This window comes from Geotrypetes seraphini, chromosome 15 (assembly GCF_902459505.1).
Source record: "Geotrypetes seraphini chromosome 15, aGeoSer1.1, whole genome shotgun sequence".
Taxonomy (NCBI): domain Eukaryota; kingdom Metazoa; phylum Chordata; class Amphibia; order Gymnophiona; family Dermophiidae; genus Geotrypetes; species Geotrypetes seraphini.
The window spans coordinates 71,626,995-71,645,660 of NC_047098.1; the positions used below are offsets into that span (position 1 = coordinate 71,626,995).

Here is an 18,666-nt window from a genome sequence, read left to right on the forward strand (position 1 = left end):
TGTCATTTAGATCAAAATAATCAGATGAGGTCTTTTACCAAATACAGTATTTTCCATTGAATAAATATGGAACATTTTAGTGGCTGTGGGCTATATCGTTTTTACAAAAAGCACTTAAAGTTAAACCTGCCCCTGATCATTTTCTTATAGCCTGTCTTCTAGAAATAGTGATATCCTGGTTAGATTATATATTGTAGTTCTTAGTTTACTGAAACTTTAGAAGATATAGCTGTCCATGCACTTTCACATGTATAATATTAGCCAAGTTAATGGATTACATGGAAGCATCATAATATAAACTTCATGAAATACTTAAAGCTCATAGATGCCAACAATTCAAATTCCCACAGAATCATAGCTGCGATACTTAAGCTGTAGCAAAACTCAAAACTATTGTCCCAAGTACTGTTTTAAAACTAATTGACTCACGTGATCATTTGATCTTAGCACTTGTTAATATTTAATTGTCTTTACAGAATACAAATTGTCATCTAGGATAGAAAATTTGTTTGGTTTTAAGGCCTCCTGAAATATGTAGATGAACTTGACAGCCCAAAATTAATGCAAACATAGTAACATAGTAGATGACGGCAGATAAAGACCCGAATGGTCCATCCAGTGTGCCCAACCTGATTCAATTTAAATTTTTAAATTTTTTCTTCTTAGCTATTTCTGGGCAAGAATCCAAAGCTTTACCCTGTACTGTGCTTGGGTTCCAACTGCCGAAATCTCTGTTAAGACTTACTCTAGCCCATCTACACCCTCCCAGCCATTGAAGCCCCCCCTGCCCATCCTCCACCAAACGGCCATATACAGACACAGACCGTGCAAGTCTGCCCAGTTCAATATTTAATCTTATTTTCTGGTTCTAGATCCTTTGTATTCATCCCACGCTTCTTTGAACTCAGTCACAGTTTTACTCTCCACCACCTCTCTCGGGAGCGCATTCCAGGCATCCACCACCCTCTCCGTAAAGTAGAATTTCCTAACATTGCCTTTGAATCTACCACCCCTCAACCTCAAATTATGTTCTCTGGTTTTACCATTTTCCTTTCTCTGAAAAAGATTTTGTTCTACGTTAATACCCTACAAATATTTGAACGTCTGAATCATCTCTCCCCTGTCTCTCCTTTCCTCTAGGGTATACATATTCAGGGCTTCCAGTCTCTCCTCAAACTTCTTCTGGCGCAAGCCTCCTATCATTTTCGTCGCCCTCCTCTGGACCGCCTCAAGTCTTCTTACGTCTTTCGCCAGATACGGTCTCCAAAACTGAACACAATACTCCAAGTGGGGCCTCACCAATGACCTGTACAGGGGCATCAACACCTTCTTCCTTCTACTGACTACGCCTCTCTTTATACAGCCCAGAATCCTTCTGGCAGCAGCCACTGCCATGTCACACTGTTTTTTCGCCTTTAGATCTTCGGACACTATCACCCCAAGGTCCCTCTCCCCGTCCGTGCATATCAGCTTCTCTCCTCCCAGCATATACAGTTCCTTCCTATTATTAATCCCCAAATGCATTACTCTGCATTTCTTTGCATTGAATTTTAGTTGCCAGGCATTAGACCATTCCTCTAACTTTTGCAGATCCTTTTTCATATTTTCCACTCCCTCTTCGGTGTCTACTCTGTTACAAATCTTGGTATCATCTGCAAAAAGGCACACTTTTCCTTCTAACCCTTCAGCAATGTCACTCACAAACATATTGAACAGGATCGGCCCCAGCACTGATCCCTGAGGGACTCCTTCCTTCGAGCGACTTCCATTAACCACCACCCTCTGGCGTCTGTCCGACAGCCAGTTTCTGACCCAGTTCACCACTTTGGGTCCTAACTTCAGCCCTTCAAGTTTGTTCAACAGCCTCCTATGAGGAACTGTATCAAAGGCTTTGCTGAAATCCAAGTAAATTATATCTAGCATATGTCCTCGATCCAGCTCTCTGGTCACCCAATCAAAAAATTCAATCAGGTTCGTTTGCCACGATTTACCTTTTGTAAAGCCATGTTGCCTCGGATCCTGTAACCCATTAGATTCAAGGAAATACACTATCCTTTCTTTCAGCAACACTTCCATTATTTTTCCAACAACTGAAGTGAGGCTCACCGGCCTGTAGTTTCCTGCTTCATCCCTGTGACCACTTTTATGAATAGGGACCACATCCGCTCTCCTCCAATCCCCAGGAATCACTCCCGTCTCCAGAGATTTGTTGAACAAGTCTTTAATAGGACTCGTCAGAACCTCTCTGAGCTCCCTTAGTATCCTGGGATGGATCCCGTCTGGTCCCATCGCTTTGTCCACCTTCAGTTTTTCAAGTTGCTCATAAACACCCTCCTCCGTGAACGGCGCAGAATCTACTCCATTTTCTCGTGTAACTTTGCCAGACAATCTCGGTCCTTCTCCAGGATTTTCTTCTGTGAACACAGAACAGAAGTATTTGTTTAGCACATTTGCTTTCTCCTCATCACTCTCCACATATTTGTTCCCAGCATCTTTTAGCCTAGCAATTCCATTTTTTATCTTCCTCCTTTCACTAATATATCTGAAAAAATTTTTGTCTCCCTTTTTTACATTTTTAGCCATTTGTTCTTCCGCCTGTGCTTTCGCCATACGTATCTCTCTCTTGGCTTCTTTCAGTTTCACCCTGTAGTCCTTTCTGCTCTCCTCTTCTTGGTTTTTTTTCTATTTCACGAACATATCTCATTTGTGTCATGTTAAGCCAGTCTGAAGCTTTTAGTTACTGGATTTCCATCTGATCAGCTATTTTTGTAGAATCAAATAACTTTAGCTGTAGCTAGTTGCTGATATATCACTTAAGTAGTTTTGTAGTTCCATATATCAACCTTCCATAAGCCTAGCTACCGCATAGGATGGTTTTAAGGTGACGGGACAAAAGCACGCGAGACTTCAGCATGCCGATGTTGCAGTGCAAGACACTAGCGCACCGCCTAAAAAGTGGCCTTTAAAGAGTTCCGACGTGGGGGGGGGGGAACTCCCCCACTTTACTTCAGACTGTTCGCGCTGCTGTTGGGGGATGGGGGGGGTGTACCCCCCCACATTATAGATAAAACGTAACTTTTTCCTAAAAATTCAGGAAAAAGTTACGTTTACTCTATAATGGAGGATTCCAACCCCCCCCAATGGCAGCGCGTAGAGTATGAAGTAAACTGGGGGGTTCCCCACTCACACCCCGTGTCGGAGCTCTTTAAAAGTCACTTTTTAGGCAGCACGCTGAAGTCTCGCACACAAATGACTATGAACCGGTTTTAATCAGTTTAGTGACTTACAAATAGGTTTTAAATAATAAATATCCACTTTATAATACAATGATCTTATGTACGACATCTTTTCGATCAGTGCTTCTTAACCCAGTTCCCAGGATACAGTATACAGTAGATTTGCATACACTGCCTCCATGGTATGTAAATTAGCTCATGAATATTCATTGTGGATATCCTGAAAATCTGATGGGACTAAATGCACCTCGAGAACTGGGTTGAGAAGCACTGTTTAAGGGTGAGAATGCTGATAAGGCAGTATAAAACGGGATATTCCACTTTAGGACCTGATTCTCTTTCTCCATTCTATATCTAATGAAGTAAAAGAATGAGGCACTTAGGAGAGCATTTATGAAAAGGCATTAAGCATGTTAGCATGTGCTAACCTCTAAAGATACCCATTATATGGGCATCTTTAGCAATTAGCATGCGCTTAACGCCCTTTGAGGTATTTCCTCCTTAGTCTTTCAGGAAGTAATTTCCAGCCTTCCTAGGCATTTTAATCTGCAACCTTCTACCTGAATTTAAGGGCAAGTACATGTATAGGTTCCCTTTCATGTAGATATCATGTGTAAATATATTTTTTTGTAAAATAATGCTTATTTGATTTGAAAATTGATCAACAAACATTTTGCAGTTATGTCCAAAAATACCATCCCGTTCCCCTTCCCCCCAACCGCCTCTCCTAAATGTGGCTAACTACACACATTGGTGGGAGTAATTTTAAAAACACACATTCTACAAAAAAAATTTGAAAATTGCCTTCTCCATAAGTTACTTCAAGCAGTGAGATCCCAATGTTCAGGTGTAACTTCCTTTGATTTTATGATATAGTTTCAAGTTTATTAGGTTTTTATATACCGCCTATTAAGGTTATCTAAGCAGTTTAACGATCAGGTACTCAAGCATTTTCCCTCTCTGTCCCGGTGGGCTCACAATCTATCTAACGTACATTATAAAAGTACAGTAGTACGCCAGAAGTCCTTAAGTGTTGCATAGGATTCTTCAGATTACAGATTGAATGTTCCTAGTAAAATAGTAGATAGATTTCAAGAGGTTGTTGGGAAAAAGGCAGATAGCACTAAGATGTCCTAGTGAGGTTTATGAAGTATTCCGATTGCTATTGGTTGTAGTCAGGTGGTATGGTAGTGACTGGATTTATTCTACCTTTAAAAAGCTCTGCAAAAAAGGACATTGATTAAAATAGTAAATGGAGCTCTACTGAATAGCATATTTTACTATTCGGCCAAATACAAATAATGAGAAATATTTGGCCGAATATATGAATGAGCTTTAACATAACAAATAATGAAAAAAATGTGAATTCTGAGATCCAATGTTTATTTCAGTAGGATTTAGCACAGTACAGCTCCAGATTATTCAAATTTGAATTTAAATCACTATTCAGTCGAATATGAATAATGTATTCAGGGCACTATTTGGGGCCAAATTAAATCAAATACAAATATTTGGTACTGCTTTAATAATAATGAATCATTTTTGAGACAAGTAAACAGTATTAAGAAATTTCAAAAGAGACCTGTAGAGAGACCTTAAGCCTCCTGGAGCCACTAATTAAGTCTTGATATAGGCACAAAAGCCCTTTTCTCAAAATAAAAACCTTTCAAATTAGTGGAACTAATATGATGATACACCTGGTTTCTGAATTGCGTTTGTTTCCAGTACATGAGAAATCTGGCTAGTTCCATTTTGGTGTCTTGAATGTGTCAGGCCGGCATCTAGTAGTATAACTCTAAGGCAGGGATCTCAAAGTCCCTCCTTGAGGGCCTCAATCCAGTCGGGTTTTCAGGATTTCCCCAATTAATATGCATTGAAAGCAGTGCATGCACATAGATCTCATGCATATTCATTGGGGAAATCCTGAAAACCCGACTGGATTGTGGCCCTCAAGGAGGGACTTTGAGACCCCTGCTCTAAGGGATGTTTTAGAGTCTGGTCAAAGTTCTATGTATTAACATTGATGAAAATGACAGAGGCAGGTGGCTCTGTGTAGACTAACCAGTTTATTGAGAAATGACTCTGATCCTCAAAAGCCCATGCCTCGATAATTGTTTTGTTAATCTATGAGGTGCTACCTGCCTCTGTCATTTTTGTTATACCAATCTAACATGGCTAACTCTTTGATAATTATGTTTACTTTAGATCAGGGATTCTCAACCCAATGCTTAGGACATTACATTACATTGATGTCTTCTGTCCCGCCAATACCTTTTCAGTTCTAGACGGTTTACAACAAGAAATTAGCCTGGGCATTCCCAGGGAGATTACAAAGTTGGGATCTGGGAATGGTCGATGTGGTTTGGTTAGACCATTTGACAAATTTCCTAGCATCAGGTTTTCAGGATATCCACAATGAATATGCATGAGTTAAATTTACATGCTCCGCTACCATTTCATGTAAACCTATCTCATTCATATTCATTGTGGGCATCCTGAAAATGTGACTCCCTAGGTGTGTGTTGAAGATTAGGTTGAGAACCACTGCCTTAGATTAACACTTTTAACACATACTTTCATATATCGTTTTGGTCCCAATGTTTTTTGGTATACATATGCAATATTGTAGGTAGGAATGATAGGTTGCAATAAACAACTTTGATGTTCCATCAGTAGCCAGCGGGAAGAGAGCAAACCAGAACAAGGAAGTATTCCAAATGTGGATTTATTTGACAGCAACACATGAAGGGTTCAAACAAATGCCTGAGTTGGCCAAGTTTCATCCTGCCTAGGGTGAAACTTGGCCAAGTCAGGCATTTGTTTGAACCCTTCACGTTTTGTTGTCAAATGGTTTGCACTCTTGTATTTGTGAACCAGCTGCATTTTTGCTCTTTAGGACCATCAGTAGAGGGAATGGAACTTAATATACCACCTTTCTGTAGTTACAATCAAAGCAGTTTCCATATTGTATATAGGTACTTATTTAGTACCTGGGGCAATGGAGGGGTTAAGTGACTTGTCCAGAGTCACAAGGAGCTGCATCGGGAATCTTACCTAAGAAATGCATCATCCTTTAGTACAGACCACTAATTTGAGCATCAGATGTGTGCATAGATTCTCCTTGTTTGCAGATTGGCCTATGGAAACTGGGCCTGATTTAATAAAAGATGGAATGAGTTAAGTGTCTCCCTTAGGCACTGGTATTTTAAACCACGAAAACCCTGGCCTAATATTCGGGTGCCGCTGCTAAGTGCAATTTGAGAAATGGCGCCTAATTTTGACTGACATGCGGTGCCATTTCCCTAGGCGTCTATCGATTTAGGCGCGCTTATAGAATCAGGTCCTATATGTATTTTGTATGTTCAGCTTTCCCAGGTTAGTTTACATATTTTATAAAGTGTATGCCTAAACAGTACCAGGAATCTGTCTGCTTAGTTCAAATGAACTAATGATCAAAGCAGCTAGATGTATATAGTTTTATCCAATTTTAAAAGAACCCATTTCTGCACAGAAACTTCTGTTTTACGCACATAAATGGCTTTCTAAATTACACCCCATCTAAGCAAAAATTTTAAATATTTTCTAGCATGTTCAGTGTGTGCTAATTTAGCAGTTCTCGTAGGACACCTGAGCACATCATTTTAAACTGTCCTAATGCAGCTTATTAAAAGGACCCCTATAGTTGCCTTCCTATGTTTGATATATATAGATTCCAGATAGTTCTGATAAAATAGCAAGATATTATGGTATCACATGCAAAGGAGAATCTGCAGATTACGTCTAGGGCATGAACAAGTGGCCTAGTATGAATGAAGAAGGGTAATTCTGTCAAAACCTTTCAGGTTGATATAATAAGGTATGCTAAGCTTGGTGCCCCTTTTTTGATCAAAATTTACTAATGATTTAAATAATGTTTTTACTGGACAAATAAAGGTACACTAAAATTAGCATATCATGCAAATTTCACTTGAAAAGATTTGCTATTTACCAGTGCTTAATGTTGTTTTTAAATGCTGAAAATTTAACTCCAGTGGCATTTCTAGGGTTAGTCTTTGATGCTTGGGCTGTGGGAATAAGGGAGGTTGGAGCTTCTCTGGTCCAAGGCAGAGGCCAAAAGTCGTTACTTTGGCAATCCTGTGCTGAACCAAAGAGTCTCCAGTTTTCAAGTTAGACATGGTAGTAAAGTTAGCATACAAGTAATGTAAATAGGTGAACTAGGCTTAGAAACCCTTTTTACTCTTGTTTTGTCTTAATGTTTGATCCATTTGCATTGTTTAGTGTGTCAGGCTTTAACTTTTATTTAACACATGAATAAGAAAAAAAATGGTACACTAAATTTGATCACAAGACTTCAGGGCCGTTCTGCTAAAATGCGTGAAGTTTTGTGCTTAACACATTGAACACAAAGCTTGATCTGCATCAAGAAAGGACTTATTTTTAATTGTAGGTTGGTTAACATTCAGATTAATGCATGGTACCTTGGAAGCACTTAGCACCTGCTCTGTTAATTCTGTGTTAAACAGCACATGCTAAAGCTTCCATTGGTTTAACATTGAAACGCAGTGCTAAGTGCTCAATGTTAAGGGGAATGGGGTGGTCTTTTGTAAAAGGGCCCCTTTTTAGTAGGCACAAATAGCAAGGGGCACAAGATCTCTTCCATGAGTGGAAGGCAACTTGCACTTTGTATTTTCAGGACGTCCCACGCTGATATGGAGGTAAAGTGCAGCATTTCTATGAAGAGTTAGTGTTGTCAGTTTTGTCTATGCATTTACAATTCTAAGCTGCTTTTTGTACACCTCCGCTCTTTCTAACCAGCAGGACATACATGACAAGTACAAGGAGATGCACAGATTTGGATATCAAATTGAATGCAAGATTAGCAAAAAGGAACTGGCTTTCTTTGTGCCCCTTTTCATTTGTTACGAAATTAACTTTTTTGTATTTGTGCAATAACTACTTGTTGTGAAAGTGGACAGTGATTTGGGCTGTCCTGACTACTAAAACAGCACAATGATCTCTGAGCAGAAAGTGAGATTGTGGTGTCTTACATTTTTAGCAGTATTTTTCATTTTTGCTTAGACGTTTTTAGAGCTTGTTTGTTATATTCACAATCACAGATTTAAAATCTTCACAAAGATTGAACTGACCAAAAAGAAAGTGTCATTTTTGTACATGTAGCTTATATATACACCCATGTTTTGTTGCTGTGGCTCATTTTTTGTAACCTTTTATTTCTTAGTATTTGAACATAAACTAAGTTTATATGGCTGGCCGCAGTGGGAAAGAGCCCCCCTCCCCAGCAGTAGAAAACTGTATTGTTTCTTCGGTCCTTGTTTGGTTAGCCATATAACATTTGTTCTCAGCACTGTACAACAGTCCCTAGACGATATGGAGAAGCAATATCACTGTATGAAACTCACATGATGTATTATTATTATTCACTAGCACCCTAGGTGTGATAATTGAAGTAAATATCTTTTATACAAACACAATGATTTGTGGGTTCTCTTTCCTAAAAAAAAAAAAGTGCCTGAATCAAAGCAGCAAACATTTGCATTCCTTGTGTATTGTTTTTCCTTACTAAATCTACAATTTTGTTTTCCAAAGGAACATTTCATTTGTATTGTATAAAAATACCATTGTAAATTAGTAATGATTGACGGTGATATTAAACACATTAAATATTTAATTCATACATTAGATTCAAAATAAATAAGACTCCACCCAGTGTAAAACACATATTATTTCAGAAGTTTACTTGGTAAGTTCGCATAAAGCTGAAATCTATTCCTTACTCCCCTCCCCCCTCTCCCCCCCAAATCAAACATGCACTATACAGTGTTTAAATTTACAGTAAACCTTGGATTGCAAGTAACTTGGTATACAAGTGTTTTGCAAGACAAAGAAAACATTTCATTAAATTTTCACCTGGTATACAAGCAAGGTCTTGCAATACAAGTACATACAGTACTTTGTATTAAAGTTTTGAGGTTGTGGAGTTTCCATTATTTCTTAAGGAGAAATTTGCTTTGATATACAAGTGTTTGGATTACAAGCATGTTTTCAGAACAAATTATGCTCGCAAACCAAGCTTTTACTGTATATCTGGATTTTCAGCACCGGACCATGCCCAGGTACCAGCACTGAATATCCAGGCTACTTTATCCAGATAGTGCCCAGCTTTGCCTTTGTTCCACTTCCAAACTGCCCCAGCACTACTATACAGATAGTGATGGGATAGTCACCAAAGATTTCCAGCAGTGATATCCATGTAGGAGCTGGTCCTACCTGGATAAGTCATGCTGAATATCGACCCCTCTAAGATAATGGTTTCTAGTTGTTTTGGACACTGTGAGGGTTGGTAGAAATGGATGTTTTCAAAATCACTAACATGATATACCATGGTTCTGTAGCAAAGACATATGATACAATCTTATATCACACCAAATCTTCCTACAGTAGAGTTCTAGGCAGATTACAAATATTATTAGTATTACATAAGACTTTATATACAATACACAATATAAATACACTGCATAATAACAGTCGTGTTTCGTCACAGCAGTTGCTTTGGTAAATTAAGTTACAGTACATGATAACAGTCAGTCACAGGTACATTGAATTCCAATCTTATATTCAGAAACTGTCTTTCAGTGAAGACTAATTTAGGTTAACATTGCTCATTAAGGTTTCTTAAGGAGGACACTGTCAGGATGTTTTCATAATCACTGGCATGAACAATATATATGGTGTTATAGCAAAGGCATATAAATTGCAGTCACAGGGCAGGAGTTTCTATTTCAATGTGTACATCTTTGCAATGACATTAGATATGTTAAATAATTATTTTTTTATTTGGGGGGATTTATGAACTACCTTTATAAAGATATTCACCCAAGGCAGTAAATAAATGTAGCAGACTGCCAAAACCTGTTGTTTCTTTTCTCTAGAATATCTCCAAAATCTGACCCTTTCTCTCAGAGAACACCACCAAAACCCTTATCCACACCTCTTGCCTCGACCATTGCAACTTGCTTATCACAGGTCTTCCTTGGAACCAGCTCTCTCCCCTTCAATGCATCCAAAATTCTGCTGCAGGACTTATATTCTGCTAGAGTCGCTACACCCATATCACCCCTCTCCACATCCAATTCATAATCATTTTAATAACTTACAAATGAATGCACTCTACAGCTCCTCAATATCTCTTCTCTCTCCCTATACTCTTCCTCGGGAACTCTCGTATTCGTACCCTTCTCCACTAATGCCAACACCAGATTCCATTCCTTCTCTCTTATTGCGCCTTCACCTGGAACGGAATCATTCCATCAAGCTCTCCCTGGCTGTATTCAAATCGAGGCTCAAGACCCATTTCCTTGCGGTTGCTTTTGACTCCTAAGCCCCAACTCGCTATTCCAGTGCAAGAGGAATGGAATGCTGAACAATTGGGTTAGATAATATATCAATGTTTTATAAATTCTTTCTTAGTCCAGTTTCTTTACAATAGTACATCTTAGGAATTCAGATATCCACCCTTATCGATAGATACAGGTGGTGATATTCTTCATGATTCCAAGTACTATTTCCCAACTATTTACTTATTTCAATTATTTTGTATAAATATAATAAATAATAGACTTAGCTTATTCAAAGTCCATTCCCCTTCCCGACGTGTTTCGCCAAACTTTCTCAAGGTCGGGGGAACTGGACATTACAGCATAGCTTCTCCATTCAATGGCTGGTTATACTAGGAGAAGCTATGCTGTAATGTCCAGTTCCCCCGACCTTGAGAAAGTTCAGCGAAACGCATCGGGAAGGGGAATGGACTTTGAATAAGCTAAGTCTATTATTTATTATATTTATTTATACAAAATAATTGAAATAAGTAAATAGTTGGGAAATAGTACTTGGAATCATGAAGAATCCCACCACCTGTATCTGAATTCCTAAGATGTACTATTGTAAAGAAACTGGACTAAGAAAGAATTTATAAAACATTGATATATTATCTAGCGCTACTATACTATCTAAGTTGGAGTGAACAATAGGGTTGTCAATGCATGCTCACAATGTCAGTCTCTGTTGCCCTGCTTCAGTTCCTCCTTTTGCAGGTGAGCATGAAGGTGTTGTTCTGATCTGCTCCCTTTATTTCTTTATTATTTTCTGGTAGTGTTCAAGTTTCTTCGGTTGTTTGTGGTTTTTACTGTGCCTGCTTGGAGAGGAGAAGACTTTGCAGCTGGCAGGTGAAGCTCACTTTTGTTTTGGTTCCTGCACCACGTAGGAGCTTGCATAGTTTTCTTAGCTGCTCATCCCAACATTATTTCCACATAAGGTTTTCCTGTATATGATACACATTTGGACCCCTGAGGAAGGAGTGTTGCTTCGAAACACAGACCGTATCGGGTCCAGGTTCATCAACCTTGGTGGATACAGACTGTTTTATGATTACGTTCATGATTATTTTTATGTTTGTTCATTAAAGACTTGGCGTCTTGTACACCATTTCTGCAGGTTTTTCTTTTGATCTTTGTTTTTCCTTATTAAATCTACAATTTTGTTTTCCAAAGGAACATTTTATTTACATTGTATAAAAATACCATTGTAAGTTAGTAATGATTGATGGTGATATTAAACATATTAAGGATTTAATTCATACATTAGATTCAAAATAAGTAAGACTCCACCCAGTGTAAAACACATATTGTTTCAGACGTTTACTTGGTAAGTTTGCATAAATCTGAAATGTATTCCTTACTCCCCTCCCCCAATCAAACACATACTATATTTAAACAGTACAGTTAATATTGACTTCAAATGCTGACACCAATAAAGGCAAATGTGAAAGCTTCTTTTCTTTTAGAAACAAATAACTTCTTGACTTGCCTCTGTACATCAAACCAAATATACTAATCAAAATCTTTTGTCTGGCTTATCAAGGGGATAATTGCGGATCGATTTGGTACTTTCAAATTAATGTTTCAGAGGATATCCCTGCCGTGTTGGGCTATAGTTTACCAGAGGCAAGCCAAGTAGTTATTTGTTTCTAAAAGCAAAGAAGCTTTCACATTTGCCTTTATTGGTGTTAGATATATAGACAACATTTTTAATATAACACTTTTAATAGTTGTGATGTCTTCTAAAAAGCTGGGAGGTTTTTCAGAATCAATGCTAGAAAGCTGGAACTGATAAGTCTCTGACTAAGTTTACCTTTGGTCGGATTCCGAGCAGGTTTTCCTCCCAGTGTTATAATACATCAACCTCTTGCTGCAACAAAAAGAGTTTGGATACACTAGGAGTTCTATTTCCATCTCTTTTGGGCATTTAATCTTCCATTGCCCCAGGACAGATAGGGAAAAATACTTAAGTACCTGAATGTAAACCACTTAGGCTATAAGTGGTATAAAAATACTAAAAGAACCTAAGTTCACGCAAATGCTTTCTATTGGTAAATTTAAAGTGATCAAAAAGGTAGCTAGGTAGTAATTCACTCAGTGCCTTAAAACAGTGTGATACCTATGGACCAGCGGAAATAAAAAGAATTATTATGTGGACCGGCACCGGTCCGCAGACTGGCAGTTGAAGAACACTGGGCTAAGCTGTAGGCCAGATCCTACCCATGTCCACCCAATCTCCGCCCCAGACCCCGCCCCCATAATAGTACTAATTGTAACACTATTTTTTCCATTCATTTTTCATATATACACACACACAATATAATCTTATTAACAACACAATGGTTAACCATAAAATTAAAGAACACTGTATGCTTCTCAACATTCATTCCTACCAGAACACTGATAACCCCTATGCAAATATGGGACCAAAAACTAAAAGTACTAATATATACAAGCAAACCCTAAGATGCAAGACTCTGCATGCAGTACAACCCTAGGAAAAGAAACATGCATTTCTTCCTGAAAAGTACAAAATATAGACAGCAAATGTAAATTCTCAGACACAATTCGATCACTAAATTCAAAATTAAAATCATTCCCCCTACCTTTGTTATTTCCCTCCCTCCTTCTGGCCTTTTCCCCTCTGGCCATTTTATGCTGTTCCTGGTATTATCTTTGGGACGGCTCATTCCTCACTGCCGCAGTGCTCCAGCTACAACTTTTGCAAGTGCAGTGCATTCTCTTTCTGGAATTTCAGCTCTTCCAAGTGCTTCAGGAGCCTGTCCCTGTGCTCCTCCAGGCCCCTGATGTAGCCAACTGCAAAGTTTTGTACCTCCAGTGCTATGGTCTTCACATGCTCCCCAGTTGCATTACTAACATTCTCACATGGGGCTGAGCGCATTTTAAGAGCTCCCTCATATAGTTCCAAAGTGTGTGGATGATGCTGCTGGCAAAATTATAGGCATGCTCGTAGGCAGCGGTTCCTCACGCGTCCCGTGCCTCATCTGGAAGCTTTCCCTCTGAGTTTTGACATCAGAGAGAAGGCTTCCGGTACAGGCACAGGACACCTGTAGGAGCCGCTGCCCTCGGCTTTGTGTACTGTGGCAGTGAAGAAGAGGGAGCTGACTGAAGATGACTGCCGCATCGATCACACCGCCAACTGGCAGTTGAAGATTGGGCGCGATGCATGTGCCAGCCCTGTAGACCGGCAGGAAATTTCTGTGGACTGGTCCACGGACCGGCGGTTGAAGAACACTGCCTTAAAACATATTCAGCCAAGTTTGAAAAAATTCTTGCCTCAATTGACAACCAATGCAATCTGTAATAATACTGCGACACGTGATCAGATTTTTTTCAGTCCAAAAATTAAGTGTACAGTATTCTGAAAAATCTGCAATCTTCCTTCACACATCCATACCACTTACATAACTTAGAACTTATTCATGATAAGGTTTCTACTCACTCCCCTCTGCTCCAGAGTCACACTCCATATCAAACTTCGACAGCTTCTCTCTTTCCCCTAACTGGGGGGATAAACGACAGTCTCTTGAATCACTGTCCTCCCCCAGCCTTTGATTCCAGAACATCTTGGGTTTGGAAACCTTATACTTGCCAGTCTGGTTCCCCTTAAAAGGAGAGTTCCTTCGAGGGAGAGCCTGAATCTCTGGTGTCATTCCCTGTAGTCATTCTGCCTTGGCGTGCACCTTTGGTTGTTCCTTAGGTGGCACACTCAACAGCAGCGCACCATTAGGTGCTGTGATTGAATACAGCAGTGTGTGATGTCAGCAAGAGGGCAGAACTAGCTGCCGCACCCTGCACTCGGGTAAGGAACAGATGAAGATGGAAAAACTCTTCTCCCCAGTACCTGTTTTGAGGGAGCTGCATTGGATTCCCATGGAACATCTTATCATTTTCAAGATTTTATTGCTCTTAAGTTAGAAAGTCCATCTTTTTGTGTGAATGTTTAGAGGTGTATGTGCCACATAGAAATTTACACTTTTCATATATTCAACATACATATAATCATCTAGGTAGAAAAGTGAATTAAAAATTGTCTACAATGCTATGTTAACTCAGAAACTACTCTTCAGCACTGTTCAATGGCTTTCACAGAAAATGTAATGGTAAAAATGGATCAGTAATTAATAAGAATCTCTTAAGTTACCAGCTAGGTTTTATTAATATGGGGCAAGTTACCATTTGTTTCAGTTTGGGAGTGAGATACGAGGGTCATTTCATAAATAATGCATACTTTTTAAAAAAATTTACATGTTTTATATTAAGTATTTCTTTACAATCCTTCAATATAGTCTCCCTGCTTTCGCAATGACCCAGTCCAGGAAGCTTCATTATTCCATCCAAGACACCATTTTTGTTCAGTTGCCAAATGTCTCGGGTAACGGTGGAAGAAAGCTCTTCCAGAGATGCAAAACGATGTCCATGCATAGGTTGTTTCAACTTGGGAAAAAGGTCAAAGTCTAGTGGACTCATGTCTGGACTGCAGGGAGCATGAGGTAACACCTCCCAGCCATATTCACGTAGTTTTTCAATGACAACATTCCCTATGTGTGGGCAAGCATTGTGAACAATGAGTGGCTCAGCCAAGAGCAACTGAGGTCAGGTTTTGCGCATTTTTCTGCGCATTTTTTTTTTTTTTTTTGCATAAAAATCACGATAATACACTGCTGTGACACTTCTTCCACATGGAACTTTGTCTGTGATTATGATGCCTTCATGATCATAAGCAAAAATCATCATTTGATTGAGGTTGTCGAAATTTTTTGGTCGTGGGGAAGATGGAGCTCTCCACTCGTCATTGAAAAACTACGCAAATAGGGCTCCCTACAGTCCAGACTTCGACCTTTTTCCAAAGTTGAAACAACCTATATGTTGACATCATTTTGCATCTCTGGAAGAGCTTTCTTCTGACTGTACCCAAGCCATTCGGCAACTGAACAAAAACGGTGTCTTGGATGCAATAATGAAGCTTCCCAGATGTTGGGACTTGGTCATTGCAAAGCAGGGAGACTATATTGAAGGATTGTAAAGAAATACTTGGAAAAAAAAAATAAACATGTAAATAAAAAAAATAGCGTGCATTATTTATAAAATGACCCTCATACATTAAAATATGGACTGCAAAAGCTGGTTTCCAGAGAAGCCTTTGGCATTCAGCAGTTGCACAATATAAGGCTGCTGTAATCTAGCATGACTTTCCAAGTGTCACCACCACATTTAAAGAGATGATGACAAGACACACATCTCAGTTCAATTCATAGAGAAGGCATTCAGTATTGACCTGGCTGCTTCTCTCTGTCACTGTTTTTCCCTCTACCTCGCATGTTGAGTTGACTAAAGCTAGTCCTGTTTTTCCCTCCTAGCTCTCAGTTCTGATCTACAAATCCAGTTTACAGAAGCTGTTAGTACTATTGCCAACCAAAAGGATTTGATCACTAAACTAGAACACGATCTCAGCACCATCCAGTCTATGTCTTCAGTCCAGCGTCCTGATACTGAGGTAATTATACAGACAGAAGTTCAGATGAGTCACTGGATACACATATTCATAGAAGTTTGGTATTCAAAAGGGTTTAACCAAGCAATGCCACTGAATATTGTCTCTGTGAAAACTGGGGACAGAATTGGGGCAGTCCCAGAAATTTTGCAGTCACTGGTAATATTCAGTGTTGGTGCCCACAAAGCTAACCAGGCAAATGGACCGTGGAAATAGCAATCTGACCACACCCACATAACTTCTGGGTACTTTTGCAAACTTGCATGGTTCCTACCAGGAAACTGACTATAAACAATGCATGCTGGATTCTTTGTGAAAAACACAGTGGCCAACAATTTGCCTTGAAGAAGCCTTTTCTGGTGAAACAGATCACGTCGGATCATTTAGTCACACAGCGATAGCAGCATCAATCTTTGGTGCGGCTCTGCTCCTCCATAAGGTTTCATGAAGGAGCTTTAGATGTCATTTTTCAAGTCCTGAGCTAAAGTTTTGCAACATGAAGGTTTGTGGATTGAATTCAGATATGTAGTTTCATTTAAGTGGTATTTCACTCTAAGAGCTCACTACTTTGAACATAAATTTGGCCTGTTGCCAATTGCATTTAAATAGCATTTCACTACATATGAATGAAATGCTTCAGTGAACATACATGCTGTTTAGCTGTATGATTTGGGTTTTGACTTTCTTGAAATTTTATAAGGCTCAACAAGCTTAATGTTTTTGAAAGTTTAATGTAGAAAGTTTTGTACATTTTCTACACACAAGTCACGATTAATATAAACAAACAAAAAAAAGTAAATTATTAATATTAAAAGGTTTTCTTAGCATCAATGATACATACCATCATTCAAAAATTACCTTCCGACACTTATGTGTCATAGGTTTGGGCATCTGAGATCCTTTCTTTCCTTTTCAAAAACATCTTGGGCATGCATTGTTCATAGAGTTAGTTTCCATTGAGCTAGCTCACATTTTGGTTTATTATTCTATTTGGGTGTCTGACATGGCCCAGCATTGAATATCTGGGCCTAATTTAGCCAGTGATAGTGCATATAAAAACACTGACCACCACTGGCTGAATATTATCCCCTTAGTAGTTTGCTTTTGTATCATTTTTGTCTCACTAATTAACTTGTATAAGTTTTTAGGGACTTTTATTCACTTCAGATTTCTATCCCAGGGAGCTGCTGTTAGTAGTCTAGAGACAATTCCTGAGCCCATCAAGGAGGCCACAGCGCTTTTTTATGGTAAGAAATTGCATGGAGAGCTCATTTATTCCTCCTTTGTAATAACCAGTACCTGAGGCTAAGAGTGAGATGTAAAATGAAAATCACTTTAATTTGCATCACGTAATATTCTATTTTTAGAACTGACATGCCGTAAGGCAGGGGTGCCCAGACTTTTTGGGCTTGCGAGCTACTTTTAAAATGACCAAGTCAAAATGATCTATCAACAATAAAATTTAAAAAAACACAAAGCACACTGTACGCAGAGAAAATGTTAATTATCATTTATATTCTGAGGTTTTTTCAAAGAGGTCAAGGCAGATGACTTTATGCAATGTCACCTCAGTAACAGTTATACAAAAATAGATAAATATACCCCATCCCTTTTTACTAAACCGCGATAGCGGTTTTTAGCACAGGGAGCTGCGCTGAATGCACCGCGCTGCTCTCAATGCTCATAGGCTCCCCATGCTAAAAACCACTATTGCGGTTTAGTAAAAGGGGGCCATAGTACAAAATATAGACAGCAGATATAAACTCTCAAAATGGACACATTTTGATCACTAAATTGAAAATAAAATCATTTTTCCTACCTTTGTTGTCTGGTAATTTCATGAGTCTCTGGTTGCACTTTATTCTTCTGACTGTGCATCCAATATTTCTTCCCTTCTTTCAGCCTGCTGTATGCTTCTGGACCTCATTCCCTCCACCAACTTTTTATTCCACTCTCCCTGCCCCCTCCCCTTTCTTTCTGTCTCCCTGCCCCCCTTTCTTTCTGTCTATTTTTCTTTCTCCATGCCTCCTTTCTTTCTGTCTTCCTATCCCCCCTTTCTTTCTATCTGTCTGTCTTTCTTAATTTCTTTCTTTGTCTCCCTGCCCCTCTTTCTTTCTGTCTGTCTTTCTCTCTCCTTTCCCCCTTTCTTTCTGTCTCCCTGCCTGCTCCCAAGCCACTGCCGCCGCCATTGGGGAACAGGCCTCCAAACCGCCGCCACCATCGGGGCACAGGCCTCAAAACCACCACCTCCCCTCCTCCCCCTAGGAGCCACAAACACTTCCTTTCACAAGCTGCTGCACAGAACGGGAGTTTCCTGCATGTATTTCCAAGGATGGTCGTCTCCCCCGGAGACATCAATGAAGCAAAGAGGCGTTCGATCAGTTCTCTTCCCGCCCCCCCACGAATCCTTCCTTCCTCCTGCTTTTACCCTCCGCACAGCCGTCTCCGAGGTGCTCACGCTCTCTGCTACTTCCTGCTCCCCAGTCCCCCCCCCACTTGACGCAACTTCCTTCTTCCGGTG

General features: G+C 39.4%; 1 protein-coding gene across 1 annotated transcript in view; it reads left to right on the forward strand.

Annotated features, from left to right (window-relative positions):
• The window catches only part of CUX1 (cut like homeobox 1), a 401,081-nt gene that overhangs the window by 326,447 nt on the left and 55,968 nt on the right, over window positions 1–18,666 (forward strand). Inside the window, exons 15-16 of the mRNA XM_033921599.1 lie at window positions 16,012–16,148; window positions 17,326–17,392. Coding sequence (XP_033777490.1) covers window positions 16,012–16,148; window positions 17,326–17,392 — 204 coding nt within the window. The remainder of the gene's footprint in view (window positions 1–16,011; window positions 16,149–17,325; window positions 17,393–18,666) is intronic.